General features: G+C 36.6%; 1 protein-coding gene across 1 annotated transcript in view; it reads right to left on the reverse strand.

Annotated features, from left to right (window-relative positions):
• LAMA1 (laminin subunit alpha 1) overlaps nt 1-18232 on the reverse strand; it is a gene marked incomplete at its 3' end in the record, with an annotated part of 86531 nt that overhangs the window by 14621 nt on the left and 53678 nt on the right. Inside the window, exons 34-48 of the mRNA XM_081996639.1 lie at nt 17299-17410; nt 16971-17133; nt 14419-14629; nt 14060-14176; nt 13810-13973; nt 12517-12659; nt 11187-11276; nt 9772-9888; nt 6462-6644; nt 5993-6147; nt 4099-4242; nt 3118-3251; nt 2730-2880; nt 2065-2189; nt 946-1096 (exon numbers count right to left, since the gene is read on the reverse strand). Coding sequence (XP_081852765.1) covers nt 946-1096; nt 2065-2189; nt 2730-2880; nt 3118-3251; nt 4099-4242; nt 5993-6147; nt 6462-6644; nt 9772-9888; nt 11187-11276; nt 12517-12659; nt 13810-13973; nt 14060-14176; nt 14419-14629; nt 16971-17133; nt 17299-17410 — 2160 coding nt within the window. The remainder of the gene's footprint in view (nt 1-945; nt 1097-2064; nt 2190-2729; nt 2881-3117; nt 3252-4098; nt 4243-5992; nt 6148-6461; nt 6645-9771; nt 9889-11186; nt 11277-12516; nt 12660-13809; nt 13974-14059; nt 14177-14418; nt 14630-16970; nt 17134-17298; nt 17411-18232) is intronic.

Raw genomic sequence — 18232 nt, forward strand, 5'->3', positions numbered from 1 at the left:
AGCAAAATTAAGTTACATGTACCTCACAAGGATGTCTCTGTTTTGTTATTCTTACTTAAATGAATCATCAGGCTTGATTACTCAGCAGAGGTAGGTTTAAATAACAAATGTAACATTTTCCTTCTTTTTTTTATGAATTTGACTGTAATTCGATTTGATTGTTAGCATAATGATCAAACACTACAATGTTCTTTCTGCTAGAAGCAAAGAGCTTCTTCACACAGTAAAAAAAGACTTTCTCAATTGTATTAAAAGTGCCTCCTCTGCACTGCAAAACTTAAGTCAGATATTGTTGTACAATGTATTCAGGCAGTGAGTACATAACAAAGAAATGAATAATGCAGTGACTTTGAAACAATCTGCATGTAAACAAAGTTTTGTCCTCCTTCAGGAAAAGAAAACCATCAACTAAGCATGCGCTAAACTGCATGACATGACAATGCAGGTCTGGAGATGGGTCTAGGTTATACTGCTGTTGCAGGGAATTTTCTTTAATTTCAGTTTACTGAACTCCAATCTTCTGGATTTAATTCAGTAAGTCTATTCAGTATAATACTGTCCTTCTGTAAGCTCAGTTCCAAAAGATTTTACATGCTGCAAAGGTTCCTCCAACTGAGCAAAACTAGTTTGTTGTCCTTACTGTTTCTTTCTCTTGCCTTTAGTTAAATAATCATTAATTTTAGTCTAGAATTAAAACAAACTATGGAGAATTCTTTAATTGTTTAATTTTGCCCTTAGTATATGTGCATACTCGCTCTAAAGAGTTCTCTTCAGGGTTCTTGTTTTTACTCCTTTGGCTTATGATGCTGATCATAGGTGATAATCTATGCAAAGATAATTTTTTTAATATACGTAAACTGAAAAATAACAAAGAAGAAAGGAAGAAACCATCAAGTGATTTAAACACAGTTTTTGACACCTTAAGAATCTGATCTATTTTCTTACAGTGCCATTTGAAGCAAGATACAGAAGCAGCCCATTAGGTGAAAAGGTACTGAAAAATATTATTATCTGAGTCACTGTTGAGCGGAGTGCCTTCTCCACAAGTGAGTATCCACTGCCATCAAAATGGAATGAAGTGTCCTCATCCTGTGGGCTATGGAAGTAGAAAAGAGAGTTAAAAATGTTAACTGAAGGTTTGTGTTTTTCCAGTCATTTTTATATAAAATATAAGAAAAGTTAGATCAGTTGGTGCAGCCCCCAGGCAGTATGATTACAAAATGTGGAAAGAGACTTGAATCTTGATGTTATGAATAACTGAAGGATTCCAGCTAAAGGCCACATTCATATATATTCACAATATATGACTTAGCCATGGGAAATGACGTATACAAGATAAAAAAATGTTCTTCCCTGATGTATGAAAAAGACACAACAATTTCTTAAGGGAAAAAATAATTGTTACAACATACACTCTCTTACTTAAAACATGTCATCCATATATCAAAATGCTTTGCATAATTGCACTTACAATAAATGTTCTACTAGCGTCTTTCCCTGCAATATAATACTTGTAAAAAAATCCTTCATACAATCAAGCAGCACCCTCTGGTGTTTCTACATGAAACATTCTGCAAAATGTAATATGGTCAAGTATCTTTCTTTTCAGTTCCTTAAACACAAAAATAGTACAGTCTGCAATCCCCTTTCATAATGATTACAAGAACAGTAGCAAGCTCAGTGGCTACAGTTTTGCTATGGATTTTTTTTTTTTTTTAATAAGAGTGCTTTACACTGTTTCTTATCCTATGAAAGAATAAATTTGTCTTGCTGGCAATTACTGGAAAGCAAACATTCCAAAATAGTTTGGTTCACTGGCAGTCCCTACTTTCAACGCACAAAATACACCACAGCAATAGAACTCCTCTGAAAGTGATTAATAAATGATATAATTCCATATAATGAAATTATTTGACACCACTGATACATTCAGATTAGTGTGTTCAGAACTGCAAGTTAATGATCAATGAAACACTGCAATTTGTCCGAGTTCATTATTTTTGTCTAACACAGAATGTAAATTACTCTAAATCTGTTAAAAAAAGAGAGAGAGAGACAAAATACCTTCCAAAACAGCCATTGCACTTGCCCTCTCTTTCCATGTAGTTCCAAAGACCGATAGATTTGCCATTCAGGGATGCCTCTCCCATGCACCCTTTAAAATGGGTCACCTTAACAGCAGGTGATTTCTATAAGACAGGAAATACTTCCTGAATACAATTAATGTTAAGTACTCTGAAAAATACGCAGCCAAATTTTGCTTGGTTGTTTTCCTTGAACTCTAACTTGGTTAGATATAAATTATAATAAAAGAACAACATGTTTTAGCATAACTATTAACAATTATAATTTAAGTTGTAATAGATTAGTTTTGCAGCAAGTAAAAGAGTAAAATACCTAAGTCCTTGACCTACTTACATGCCTCATGGCATGCATAACAACGGCAAACTAAAAGAAGCCATGGAAGAAGGAAACAAAAAACAAACTAATTGTGTCTTATCTATGCATCATGCATGCACACACAGCCTGTCCTGATTAACACTAATGCAAAAATTTCCAAGGAAAATTAACTTCAGCATACTAGAACATCCTTATAGCATCTTTGCTTTATGCTCAGAGTATCTGGCATTTCTTGATTAATTAACCAATTAACGCAATTATTTCTAAGTTAAAAGTATATCTCAAACATAAGAAAAACATTTTACAGAATGCTGATCTCATAATTTAACCTTGATTTGCCCTCCAAGTCCTCCAATAAACATTAGGGTTGATTTGTTAACATCCAGTATGCTGGCTGTCCCCGGAGAAGTTGCAGATTTAGATGACGGCTTCTGGTTGGAGTTCATTTCCTCTATGCTGAGCGTACCTGTTTTTCCAAACCTGCCAAGTACAAATACTAATAGTTTCAGAAATCACCAGGCTTAATCAACACATACTATTGGCTCATCTTTTTAAGGACAGGAAAAAACTTGTCACTGGAAAACTCAGAAGATGGTTTGTGTTGTTTATGCCAAGTTCATTCACTAAGTAGCTGGACGTTTCTACAGTACAGCCATCTCATAAAAAAAAAAAATCAATCTTCCTATCTAACATTCATGCCATTCTCATTTTAATTACCTGGTTGCATGTATTCTGTGCCATTTGTTGTTGTCAATTTGAAAATCAGAGTATTCCACTCTTGTTGATCCAGAGCCCAAATCCCAAAGAAGAGCTACCTTACCACGTCGCATCTCTACCGCAAGGAAGTCTGTCTGAAAAACAGCAGGACTTAATTCTAATACATGGCATCGCACATGTATTTTTTGTTCTGTGTATTTTAACATGTAACATTGAGAGATGTTTCCAGATTCATGCGTCTATGAATCTATATGGGATTCATATTCTGGGAGTTGACTTTTAGCAAAATCAGTTCCAGTAAGTTTTTACTCATTTTTACTTCTAATGTAATCAAAAAAACCCAAGCTTATATACAAGTAGGTGAATGTTTTCTTTACAGATATATAAAAATATGTGATGTACACACATACAGATATACAGAAACATGCACTTCTGAGTGTATGTGAAGTGACCTACCAGCCTGTGGAAAAAGTACTATCATATGATAGTGTGCCACAAGGAGCTAATAGCTGTGCATTTATTCACATTCCCTCTGTGATTACAGAGGGAAGGAAGAGGAGGGCAATGTGACAGTGAGCCATCGTGTTCCTTTTCAAGTGGGTGGATACATCATGCTCATGAGGACCAAATTCAAGTACTTTGTGATACCAGGCAAATTGCTTGATATACTCCAGCACGCTATATGAAAGCATCACATAAAGTGATGCACTCCATGAGGTTAATGCACAGCATGGGAGAAGGAAGGCAGAGTTTCATGACATATCCAAGAGGGCAGCGCTAAAGAATCAGGTGGTTTTATTCTCTGCCTTTGAAGATCTCTGGAATCATCTAAAGCACAATAATATTTCCTCGTGAACACGTTTGTCTGCAAGGGGCTTCACTTTGATACTTAGTTTTAAGTCAAGTAGGAAAAAACATATATATGGTCATTTAAGACATCTGACTACCATCACCTTCAGTAAATGTACACCAGAAACTTACCTTTCCATTGCTACCCAGGTAGAAAAGGAGGTTATCTGGTTCAGCAGTTTTCACGTTGAGTGTTAAGGTGTTGTAATTTGTAGATGAAATTTGGGGTTGGTAGGCACGAATGCAATCTCTGTCTGCTGATACCGCAACTTTAATCTGGTGGGGGAAAGGAACAAATGGAATCTAAACAAGTCTCAGTGTAAACAGCACATATTTCTGGAATATGTACTTAGCTTCTGACCAAAAAATGCAAACCCTTCTCCAAGATACTTTCATGCAATCTAAGTATTGCTACCCGGGTTAGATCTCAGCAATCTCCTAGGTATCACTTGACAAAGAGATTCACAAATAGAAAATAATTAAATCTATTATAATTCACTCATTCAATTAGGAGATTTGAAGCCAGTAAACTATTCAAATACCTCAGAAAATAACAATAAATCTTGGGTCAGAAGCCCATGTATCAGTAAAAGCCACTGTAATAATACCAGAAAATACGGAAATTCAAAACCTTTAAAAAACAAAAAACACAAAACGTAATTTTTAGTCTATGTTGAGAGAAAAAAAAATTGTAAAAAATCAAAAGGCAGACAGTCTACAATAATTCTGGCTATTTCAAAGTTTTACAACACAGTTTACATGATTATTTAAAAAATACATGTATTACAAGTTAATTTTTTTTAAGATTAAGTAAACATTTTTTCTGTTCATATTTCTGTTGTCATACCACTAACTTCTTTGACCACTGTCTAGTATACTGGTAGGACATTGATTCAAGCTAAATGCAGCCAAACTTCAAGGAGCTTGGTAGCGTAATGACAGAAAACCCACTGTAACGACAGAAAAGCCTTAACTTCATCAACTTCATTGAATATGCCGGTAACAACTAAACACATAAAGCGCCAGTGTGCATATGCATATAGACAAGGATATATAGAGTTTCTCTCCTCTAGTAAAAATTTACAAAACAAGAGAACAAACTCTCAAAATTGGAAAAGGGGATTTTGCTAATACTTCTTTTCACCCTGCCAGGACCCTCTGTGGTTTATGACACTTCAGAAAATATTATTGCCTCTTTTCTGCAGTGGATTCATTAAGCTTCAGTAGACTGTGACAGAGAAGCAATAACCATATAATTAAGGAGATCTGCAGAAAGAATTGAAAGCCATTTATTTTTTAAAACAAAACCTTGCTAAACCTTGCAATAACATACCTATACTAAAGCCAAAGGCATACCAAAAATTACCAAGTGCAAAGTCATTTTCACATTCCCCTCACAGTTTAATGAGGTCCATAGTATAGTTGATTCCCTTTTGCTGTCTGTAAGGTGGGGAGCAGAGATTTAAAACCAAGTATATTATTTGTCTTAAAGTATTCTGGATGCATGGCAGCTTCTTGCAAAGAAGATTTGGACATGGCAGGGCATAGATGGTAAATTTATTGATAGAATCAACACTCTCTAAAAAAAAATTGTAATGATACTTGATGTTATATGGAGGCACCCCACATCAATCTCTAAAGCAAGCTTAAAAATTAACATCTTCTCCTAAAAAGAAAGGCAGCACCATCCCCTACTTGTCCCTTTCTCACCAAATTACCTCTGTGATTGCTTTCTGGCATATTGTATTTCATTCTTTTTATAGGAAACAAAAGTAAATACTAAATAAATTGCTGCCTTTCTGTTCTGTCAAACTCCCAAATGCATTAAGAAACTTGAAGCTAAAACTATAAAATGTACCAACAGCCCTTGCCAGTATACTTTTAGCATCAGTCAGTGCTCTTGGACTTCAGTGAGACCATGGAACAACCAGGTACTTTGACAGTAAGTTTTAGGCTCTTTATCTCAAAGAACTTCCCTGTGAAAAGTGAAAGTGAAGCCAGTTAAGTCTGGGATGATAGAACTTACAGATGCTGCCTGCTTGCGGGCCTGGCTGATGAGCTCTTTAATTTCAGACAGGTTTCTGTTGAGGTTCTCCTCTAGCATTTTCAAAGGTTTCAGCCTATCCAATAAAAGACTTGCTTGTGCTTCGACTTCTTTCACTTGTTTTTCAGCTGTGATTGCTGCCAAAACATAAATAAATTGTTGAGGCAGGCCAAAAGAGAAATGTACTGTTCATTGCTAAATACTTAGCCAAGTTGGTCTGTTTCTGATCATTTCGTTTTCAGCAATTTTAAACATCAGTAAGGAATATGCATACTTAAGGGTATTCCAAGTGACTTATCAAGAGGTCTTTTAAAAAGTTAGCACATTTTTATTGAATTAGGAAGAAACTTTCAGTCCATCAGACCCATATTTAATGCCTATTAAACTCGAATTTTAGTATTGCTTCTGCAAGCACTGACATTTCTAAAAAGCAGTGAAGCAGCAAACTTACCAGCTTTGGATGAATCAGTTATAAGTTCACTAGTTTTCCTCAATGTGTCATTAACTTGGGACAATGTAGAAGAAGTATTCAGCAGCTTTTGACTGAAATCCCCAAAGTGGCTTAAACCCACCACAGCACTGGTGTTTGCAGACACAGCCAGCTCTTTCACCTCAAGCATGTATTTCCTTGTACCTGAAATACAGTTCCCAGGTTAAAATGAATTCACAGCTTTCATGGAAACTTGGGAGTAATAAATGCCTGGCTTCATAAAAACACAGTTACAAAACATAGTCAAAACACTAGAAATGCCGTCAGTTATGTTTCTTTCATAGTAAGAGTTATATTTTTGTTCGTTTGTATTCTTCAGTCTGTGAGGGGAGCTTCAAATCAAGACCTACTGTGATCTAACTTTGCTTAACTGTTGAATGCACCATTGCTTAGAGTGGGAACTTTACCTTCTGTGAAACTGGAGTGCCAGGAGGGTGGTGCAACTCCTCTTGCCCAGTTATTAAGTTGGAAAATGGCCACAGCTATTGCTCTGAACAGAAAACATGGTAAATGCTCCCAAGCTGGTGATACAGATACCAATATAGCTATAGATGTAGTTATCTGTGTTCATACACACACACACGTGTGCACGTATATAATAATAAAATTACACACATATATAAATAATAAAATTTGCAGCAATTTTAATTAAGGCTCATCAGTTTAGATTAATACTTGATTAATCCAACTTTTGACTTCTAGGAAAAAGGTTTTATTTTTCGTGACCAGCTCTGAATACAACATAGACATGGAATGCAGTGATGGGGAACTTGTTTCTGCCTATCCCAATAGGACGATTATATGAATACATCAGGACCATAATCTTTCAGTTCACTGAATGAGTGTTGCCACCCAGAGTCACTAGCCTGAGACAGAATCATTAAGGTTGGAAAGGACCTTCAAGATCATCAAGTCCAACCATCAACCCAACACCACCATGCCCCCTAAACCATGTCCTGAAAAGCCACGCCCACACGTTTTTCGAACACTTCCAGTGATGGTGACCCCACCACCTCCCTGGACAGCCTGTTCCAATGCTTGACCACCCTCTCAGTGAAGAAATTTTTCCCAATATCCAATCTCAACCTCCCCTGGCACAACTTGAGGCCATTTCCTCTGGTCCTATCACTAGTTACTTGGGAGAAGAGACCAACACCCACCTTGCCACAACCCCCTTTCAGGTAGTTGTAGAGAGCGATAAGGTCTCCCCTCAGCCTCCTCTTCTCCAGACTGAACAACCCCAGTTATCTCAGCTGCTCCTCATAAGACTTGTGCTCCAGACCCCTCACCAGCTTCGTTGCCCTTCTCTGGACACGCTCTAGCAACTGAATGTCCTTCTTGTAGTGAGGGGCCCAAAACTGAACACAGGATTCAAGGTGCGGCCTCACCGGTGCCGAGTACAGGGGTACAATCACTTCCCTACTCCTGCTGGCCACACTATTCCTGATACAGGCCAGGACGCTGTTGGCCTTCTTGGCCACCTGGGCACACTGCTGGCTCATGTTCAGCCGGCTGTCAACCAGCACCCCCAGGTCCTTTTCTGCCAAGCAGCTCTCCAGCCACTCCTCCTCAAGCCTGTAGCGTTGCATGGGGTTGTTGTGACCCAAGTGCAGGACCCAGCACTTGGCCTTATTAAACCTCATACAGTTGACCTCTGCCCATCAGTCCAGCCTGTCCAGATCCCTCTGTAGAGCCCTCCTACCCTCCAGCAGATCCACACTCCCACCCAGCTTGGTGTCGTCTGCAAACTTACTGAGGGAGCACTCGATCTCCTCATCCAGATCATCAATAAAGATATTGAACAAGACCGGCCCCAGAACCGAGCCCTGGGGAACACCGCTTGTGACCGGCCACCAGCCGAATTTAACACCGTTCGCCACAACTCTCTGGGCTCGGCCATCCAGCCAGTTCTTTACCCAGCAAAGAGTACACCTGTCTAAGCCATGAGCTGCCAGTTTCTCTAGGAGGATGCTGTAGGAGACGCTGTCAAAGGCTTTGCTAAAGTCCAGGAAGACAACATCCACAGCCCACTAGGGCGGGTCACCTGGTCATAGAAGGAAATCAGGTTGGTCAAGCAACCAGTGTTGCTGTGTTGCAATGTTGTTATGTTCTGAACCCTACAGAAAGCTGGTGAGGCAGAAGGTCTACTACACTCTTTGCTTTGAGCTACTATCACTTACATAGTGAGTGCACCACTCCCATGTCACCCTGCCCCTTACACCCCTGTGCCTGGAATAGCAAGTAGACACTGCAGCTGGCACAAAAAGCCTGATTTAGGTCTGCAGGGATCCTTCTTCACCACAAGTACCCTATACAGAGGGCAACACCACAATGAATCTCTGCCCAGATAAACAAAAAAAAAGAGAAAACTTCAAGAAATTTAACAACAAAACTGAAATCAAACAATATCAAACCATGACTTAAGGAGGACTGTCCTATGATTTTAATAATGCCTTAATTTTGAGAATGTAGCTTCATGCCAGATAGCATCCTGCAATTAATATTCAGTGTAACTTTATCACTAGTATCATTCTTTAGTGTGAGTTAAGAGTTGTAAAGTGGGTATTTTAAAGCTTTGGATGTAGCATTCTAGTCTGGACATACAGTACAATGCAACAATCCAGGCAGGAGGCCTTTAAGAGTGTTTGTCTACCTTAAAAAAAACAAACATAATTAAGCTTTGCAAAGTATTTCAGTCCCTCTTATTGACAACTTCAAAGACATTTTCTTTATTAGTTTCCATGAACACTAGGTCTTGCCTTGATCCAAAATAATTACTTTTTTTTAAAGGGAATTCTTTAGTTTTGGAAAATCACAGAAAGAACGTTTTCATCAGTTAAATGAAGGCAGCATTTGCAACAAGAAAACTTTTAAATGCAGATAAGATTCACAGCTTAATATAAACCATTTTGAAACAAGTTATCAAAAGAAAGCAAAACCTCACAGTTCCATATATAAATTTCTCTCCATGTGGGATTAAATATTCTAGTACTTCACTCTCTTCTCATCAGTGTAATTACATTGCTTTCAGAGTCCCCCTTGATTTACAGAAGTCTGAAATGGGAATAAGATTATGGATTTTATATAAGCCAGTTATGTTTCATGGGTTTACTAAAAAAAATGGAAAATATTCCTTGTAAGGCAGAAAGCTAAATGAGTCTTCAGTATAGTTTATTGCTAGGTCTCTGCAATCAGACAATGAACAGGATTTTGTTACGATTGTACTAGACAGTTTTGTAATAAGGAAAATACCAATATAAATTTCACTTACCATTAGGCAATGCTCTCAGTGTCAACAGGGAATCATTAAGCTGGTTGACAATTTTATTAGTACTTTCCTGAATCTTTTCTATCTTCTTGTTCAACGCATTTAATCCAAATAAAAGGCCTGTTGGAAGAAATAACTGTGATTTTTCTATGCATAAACAAATACCATACAGCCCACACAAACCTATGTATACAGATAACAAGTATTCACTTATTTAATCAATGGAACTTTCTTTTTTTTTTAAACAGAAAGAACATTTTCCGAACAGGCAGGCAAATGAATGCACTACAAACAGATAAGCTCCTATGGGCACTGTTCCATTCAAAGTTATCCTTTTTGGCCAATTCCATCAGACTGAATTAGTAGAAACATAGTCAAGAAAATGCTACAAATTAAAATGCTTCCATGATTGTGAACCCTTATAGCTTTTATGATGCTCTTCACTTTCTGTGATATCTGACAGGAGCCATTCAAAGAAGTGTTTTATTTATTTGTGATCTGTTTGCAGAATCCTCTGATTAAAAATAAAAATACATAGAACAGAAGGAACAAAAAGGATATGTATTCTGTCCATCTGAATTACATAAATTGTACACATACTTGTAAATCTATCAATTTTAAAAGCAAAAACCATTTTACAGTTAACAATTTATCCCTGTGAAACATGCACTTTCTGTTCAATTTGGTCCAAAATTTCCCTTAGGGCCAGCCTCTGCTCCTACACAAAGTCTGTGTTCAAGATGCTTTTTTGAACTTCCATGGTGCAGACTGCAATGTCTTGCTGATATCTTTGGAGTAAAAAAAAAAGGTGGACTTTGGAATTTATGGAGGGACTCTGAGCCAAAAGGCACCTTGTACAGACAAAAAAAGTTCACCTTGTTTCTGTGTTTCAGCTGTGTAGAAGGAACAAGTAAAAATCATTCTGACTTAAATATATCATCCTACATACTTGTGTAATCCATGATTTATTAGATAAAATTGGATTAATGTATTTCTTCAAGAATTACGTTTGTTCCTCATCTACTGCACATCCCCTAATGAGTTAATTCAGAACATTTGGAAAAACAGACTTTTAAAGAAAGCATTGCTTGGAGGTAAAGGAGATCTAGTAAAGGCCAATTTTTTACATGCTTACAGAGAAAAATTATGTTCGTACCTAAAAAAGTTAAATAATACATGACTCCATAATACATTAATCTTAATTGTATAAAAACCATGAATAGTCATATGCATCAATATCAATATATTTCATATATTATATGAATATATTTTCATATCAATAGTCATTTACCTTTGTTAATGATCATTTTAAAAAAAAAAAAAAGAACAAAAAACTTCCTTCCACATTAGAAAAAAAACCCACAAAACAAGATACAGAAAAGAATTAGAAGCAGAAATGTGAACTCTAAGGAACTGACCATCACTTTTTTTCTTCAGATTTTTAGCTTCGTTCTGAAATTTGGAGCTAAGCAGTAGAGTTTCTTTTCCAAGAAGACTGAGAGACAACTCTGGCTGAAAAACGCAGAGATAGTTGCCACATATGAAAAACAGAAATCCAACTGAAAATATTTAAGTACCTGTGGATATCTACTTCCAGTTACCGAACATTCTCATTATTTATGAGATCTATTTATTACCTTATTAAGTATCAATTAAAAAATACAACTTGTAATAATTTTTCCAAGAACGTGACATTGAATATCATGAGTTAATAAGAAGAGGAGACTGTGAAACAAATCCTACCAAATTCTAGTTTGAACACTGCTACTGATGCACTTTTGCCTTTTGGAAGATCAGTAATTCTAGTTCCAGGTTTAAGTCAAAATTCAGAGCACTGAGCACTTTTAAAATGAGGTTATCTCAAAATCCCAGTCTTTATTCTTTGTTTCCATTTCTCCAACTGGAAAGATCTGGAAAACTACCTTGAAGGATTCATGCTGTACAAAGCTTTAATAAGACAGGGTGCTATAAAATAACATACAAGCTCACAAAACAATGCTAACTGTTTGGATCACCATCATGTAAATGCATTGTCACATTTGTTTCTCCAGGAATAACGTGCATGACACTTGTAAAACATAGTCCATCCCTACCTTGGGCTTACAATCATGAAAAGCAAAAAGAGATAAAAGGGTGGGAGGAAACAGAATAATATGAAAGTAGTTAAGGTCAGACTGGTAACTGGTCAGGTCTTTTTAAACCACTGTTTCAAGAACAACCTGATAATCTTGCAAGGCAGAGGGATGGCAGATGAGACACAAACATACATTTGGTTATGAAATGTCCTTAACTAAGCAAAATAATTGTGGCTGGGAATATCTAGATAGAAACAGAAGAGGGACAGGTTAAATAAGACGACGACTGAACAACTCCAAAGGTGGAAGGGAGCACCAGATGTTCGGGAACTTGAGTTCTACAGGAACACATGTCGGATGACTAATATAAACACTCATAGAATCCAGTGCAGTCCCCATAACCATGCGTTAGACATTAAGAAAACCAAACCAAAAATAAAAAATAAAAAAATGATGTGGCAGAGAGAAAAGCAAAGGTAAGCAGAACATGAAATCCGGTACTGTTACTGCCTTGGAGTACAGATTCAGGATACAGTATACACTAGTAGTTGGTAGTACAGGCTGCCATACATGCCTCCATCAAGAAGACTCAAATTTCAGCAAGTGCAAAAACAGAACAAATATTTCAGAATGAGAAAGGGAAAGACATTAATTAAAATACTAGTACTGATACTTACTAAATCCAAGGGGCCATTCACAACTCTAGATGCATCATCTGCCAAACTCTCCGTTCTTTCAATCACACTTCTAACGCTGGAGTGGGTGTGGAGAGCAGCAGTTGTGTTCAGTGTCACATTTCTTAGTTTCGAGAGGCCACTAAATAGAGAATTAACTAGCAATTATCTTTTCACGAGAGTACCTTAATCAAGCACTAAATTTCAAGTCTTCAGTTACAACATGCACATCTTTCTAGTATACATGATGCACTCCAGAAAAAATGAGTACACCTTGCTCTGTTGCATAAGCAGCTTTAAGTTCATTATTTTGAACTGAAAAAAAAAATCATTTCAGAGAAGGTTTTAGTCTATTTTTTTCTATTTTATTCCTTTTTGTTTATGGTCAGTGTTTCAATTTATAAAGCCACTTAAGTCACATTTTGCATGAAGAACATACAACTCACATCACCTAAACAGAACGGAACAGAAATAGGTTCCTAGCTGGAGCTCAAAAGCAAAGTAGAGGAATACAGAATCTAGGAGGAAATTAAAAGCATCTGAAAGCTATTCTGTATTAAACTTTGCTTTATTAAATTTATCAGGCTTTGAAGTTAGAAGACATGTTCAGTGTTACTCAGAGAAAAATTTTCTGTTCCCAAACTTAAAATACATGTAAATTTTCCAATCTGATATAACTTTTAACACACATATCTGCTGACTTTAAAAGACAAAACAGCAAGAATTCTAGAAGGATTCCTGGGATAGAAGATTAATTACCATTGAATTAATTGGAATGTCTTCCCAACTTTCAAATTTCAAGAGTGCATTTGAGTGGATTTGAGATTGCAACCCACTCATTTCTGCAAAATACTTTGAAACCAACAGTAATGGAGGCATAGCAGGAATAGGGTCTTGATAAGATTCAGAGATATATCGTCAAGAAGTATTCACACACAGACCAGAAGCTTGTCAAGTCACACCATGATATACTCACTGGGCATTTAATAATTCACTAGTTACTGTGTAAGTCAGCCACATGAAATGCAAGACTAATCACTCCCCTCTAAATCATTTAATAAAGGCACACTGCATTAAAAGTAAAAAGCACTTGAAATGAAATGGGGAATAAAAACTGATCATAGAATCATAGAATGGTTTGGGTTGGAAAGGACCTTTAAAGATCATCTAGTCCAACACACCTGCTGTGGGTACGGAACTCCTTTAGTAGATTAAGCTACTATCTATTTAAATTAAATCTGACAGACACTACTGTAAATCTCTCCTGATTTCATATTTGTCAAGTTTCCTACCTCTCTAGTGCATCTGCAAGTCTTTGGAACTGGGCAGCATGGTCCTCGGCTCTGTATACCAGGTCAAGCACTCCTCTGACAGACATCTGCATCACCAGTTCATCCACGTGGTGTCGTAGTTTGGTGCTCCATAGGACTAACCCATCCTGGTGGACCTCCAGGTTCTGCACAACAAAACAGTTTCCTCTTTTTTTCAAAAGCAAAACATACCTGACAGTGTCAAAGAGGATGTTAAAACTTCAGAACTTACAGATGTAGAGTTCTTTACATCTTTGGCAAGAGCAGCAGCAACATTCACTAGGACCTTCCCGTCTTTAATGAGCATAGTCGAGACTTCTTCACCTTCCTTTATATTTAACTTTTTGTCCTATAGCATAAATCAAGTATTTTATAGTAGTCTGTAAAGTCACCTAGTGCAGATGAGTTCACTTATTACATGATCAGTTTTTGGTTTTCAAACAGGGGTCTGGTTTCCTTTGAATTTTTAAGGTATCACATATATTAACGTGTTTAAACATGTACAAATTTATTGAAGTCTAAAAAGCAGCTTTTAAACAAAATTTTATATTTTATATTTCTTAGGCAACAACACTGATTGTCCAGTCTTACATTTAACTCTGCCAGGTTGCTAGAGATAAGAGGAAACAAGCGATTGGTCTCATCGATGTTGGCAAGCGCCTTATTCACCAGATCCTGGGCATCTTGCAGTCTGCTGTTGTGCTTTGATAAGAGCTGGCTTGCATCCTTTTTTAGTTCAGCAAGCTCCTGCTGGGGTTTAAGATACTCTTTCTGAACCCGGATCAACAAATTTTCTGCAGCTCTGACAAAGAGAGTAATCAGAAAATAAATAAATTGGCAAAGGATAAACTGAGGCATGGATTTCTTCAGGAAAAATTGGGGTCATGTGAAATTAATTTAAATGCATCTTCTTACAAAGATTTTTCTGCATTTTTTTTCTATAATAGCATACACACACATTAGCTTAGCTGCTTGTCTTACCACACAAAAAGATGACTGTCTGGGGGAGAGGGCAGGGATACAATTCACAAAGTTTGTATGTGATGACTAGAGGGGAAAGGGGCTAGCATAATTCACATTTGCTTGGACTTGTTTGGGACATCCTACACATCAAAACCTCTCTGAAACATCCCTCTGGGACTTCTCTATGTCTTAACTGTAGTGATTCATATTTTGAACGTAGGATCAAAACATCAGTTATGAGGACTGACACTGGAAAGAAACTAGTTACCAGAACTGAAAGACATATACCCAAGAGTCCTGAAAAGTTTAAAGATCAAATAAAACCAAATAGCCTCATTAAAACAAACACTGAAATGAGAAATCTCTGCACTTATCTTCTGAAATCAGTAACAGACATTATCTGGGAAACAAATCCCCCCAATTTGTCAATTATAGTCGTTTCAGCTGCTCTATTTGCCAATACTTGCAATACAATACAATACAAATCTCCATTTGAACACTTTCCAGGTTTGAAGGAACTGAACTGAAAGTGTTCTTGAAAGTCTGTTCCTTTGTTTCAGCACATACACTGCAACTCCTGTACTGATACTTTTACATAAATGTTTGTTCCTTTTAATCTGATTTCAAGTCACATAGCTCTTTAGCCAAAGCAAAATAAACCTAGTTTAATTCACAATTATACACAGCAAAATACATCCCATCTTTCTTACTGAATAGCAGATGTGCATTTGCATGTATTTTTTTAAGACTAATACTTGACAGTCCTTACACTCAGAAGCCACAGTCTTAAATTAAGTTACAAAAACGAAAGTATTTTACAGACAGTAATGGCTTCTATTTCAGTGTAGAGTAAAAAGGTTATATTCCAAATTATTTGGGAACTTTGCCTTACATGGCAAACGTGCAGAGACCTGTTATGAATGTTACTTAACAGTGTATCATCACAAGCTCAGTCCATTGTGATCTACATGGTAACTTCTGCTCCCTGAAAAATGCACTGTCAAGCTGCTTATTTAAATCAGTTTTGAATTTACAGCTGCATTGCATGATAAATTCTGCAGAGTAAACAATCTTACAAATCTTATTAACTCTCTTCTTTAATCTCTCAAAGAGCACTTATCAGAGAACTTTCAGAAATTTCAACAAAGCCTATAATTGAAAAAGTTAATTTACAAATGCCTTGTATAACCACTCAAAAGCTGATGTTGAAAGTCAGAACATTCTGTTACTACGCAACAGGACATTTTGAGACATTTTTGTAAGTGCAAAAAAAGCTATTTGAAATTCCTGGTAAATATAAGAACAAATAGTACATTTCTAGTCCATTTTTATGTCCATTTAGCTTCTATACAATTTAATATTCAGTACAAGGACAAGCATAGGAATCTGTTGAACAAAATCAGATATGCTACCAACACAAACATTTTACCTTGCCTAATCCAAAGCGCTTAATAAAGAAAAGTCAAAATTTCAGAAATATTCCACTATGGTCTAAATCTTTGTCCCTTGAAGCCAATGTTAACATTCTTACAGCTTTTGGTGGGGCTAGGGCAATACTTACTATTTCTGAAGTTGGAACAAAAATTTTGCTGACTGTTGGAACGGTCAATTTTTTATATCACTAAGTCTGGCAATGAGCACTAATAAATAATGAATACAAAAGCCATTTTAAAATAGCCTTTCACTGTGAACAAATCAAGACAATGGAATACAATCCTAAACAGTGGATCAGAATGTTGAAACAAGTGTCTTGGTTTCATTTTCAAATCTATGTGATACATATCCCAGTGACAATAAATCATCATGTCCTTCAGCAGACCTGACAAGTCCTGGGCTTGCAATTGACTGAGACAGTTCCACAACGTCTCCTAGCCAAAAGCAACAGGGAGATGTGTATTAGGGCCAGATCTGAATCAAACAGAAACCAGTGAGTCTTTTCACTTATTGCAATTTGTGTCACGTCCAAATGAACAGGCTTTGTCTCTCAGTATCACATGGGACACCCAAATATCTTCAGATAATGTAACTCCAAATTCAGAGTTCACATAGTTCCACCTGAGCTAGTTATCCATCACACTGCCTCTTATTATGGCACACTGTTTCTCCAGATATCTCTCCAAAAAGCAGTACTGTATTGTATAGATATACGTGAAATAAAGTTTTCAGTAGAACAGGCTTACTTTAGGATACTGGTAGCATTATGGTGCTGCTGAACAAAATCTTTCTTGCGCAATGCATCCAACAGGGCAGAAATATCATCCTGCAGGCTCTGAGATGTAGCATTTGACAGTGGGAGATCCAAGCCCAGTGTTTCATTTAGTGACATAGCAACTTCAGCAAGTACTAAGTAGGAGAGTAAACAATTTAGTTGTACCATTAACAAGAAACTATATGTGAACCCCCTGTGCAAACTGCAGTACTTTCCACGCAAATAGTTCTTGAACAGTTGCAAAGGAAATACCCCCCTAAATTCTGTAAAGAAGTGGAAATATCTTAAAAGCAGGATACCTTTGATGGTTGTATGTACTGTATCAATAAATCCAGTCAGTTCTTGACTTTTATTCCTGGTTTCCTGAGTCATTGTGTTAAGCTGCCAAGCCTTTTTCAAAAGTCTAGATGACTAGAATAAAATCAGAGATAATCTTTGACTGTTCTCCTAAAACATTGATTAATTCATGACATTTGTCTATGATCTTTTCACTTTTTCCCAATATTGAGAATACTTTGCGAGAGGAAACAAAGTTTTTCACAAGGTAGACCCAGCTGATCCGTAAATCTGAGGCTCCCATGCTTGCAGATGCCTTAGTTATACTGAAAGTTCCAGTCTCCGATATCAGTGAAGAATTGTATTTCCAAATATTTTCGTAATCAATAAGATAATTACCTAAGCTATTCCTTTAACAAATTAAGCATTATATATATATATTTAGCTACAATTAAGGTATCTTAGGACAACTATTCTTCTGGATACATCACTTGTAGCAGTAACAACACTGTTAGTTCAAGCATCTAGTTAGATTAGGTACACATGGTCAGCATGAGAGATCTAATGGCTCAAGTACTATTGTCAATTTTCTACCTACAATTTTCCCTGTGTTAAAAAAGAATAAAGAATACAAATGTTGTCTACTTTTTATGTGGATTTTCAATGTATTTATTTCTGAGATCATTTTAAACACTATAGGTATCAAAGACCTTTCGGTGAATTTTCACCACGTTAGAACCAGTGAGAAGAAAATATCTCCCCTTCTCCAGTTTTAGTGCCTTAAATGATCACAGTAAAAAAAGTTTCTGAACTTAAACAGAAACCATCTAAATCTCTGGTACAGTATCATAAAACACTGTAGTTCACAGAAGAATTCCACAGAGTAATTAACTCCTCTCTTCAGAAAGACTACAGAACAGACTGAATTCTTTCACTGAACTCTATAGATTTAAGATA

This window comes from Phaethon aethereus (assembly GCF_964289735.1).
Source record: "Phaethon aethereus genome assembly, chromosome: 2".
Classification (NCBI taxonomy): domain Eukaryota; kingdom Metazoa; phylum Chordata; class Aves; order Phaethontiformes; family Phaethontidae; genus Phaethon; species Phaethon aethereus.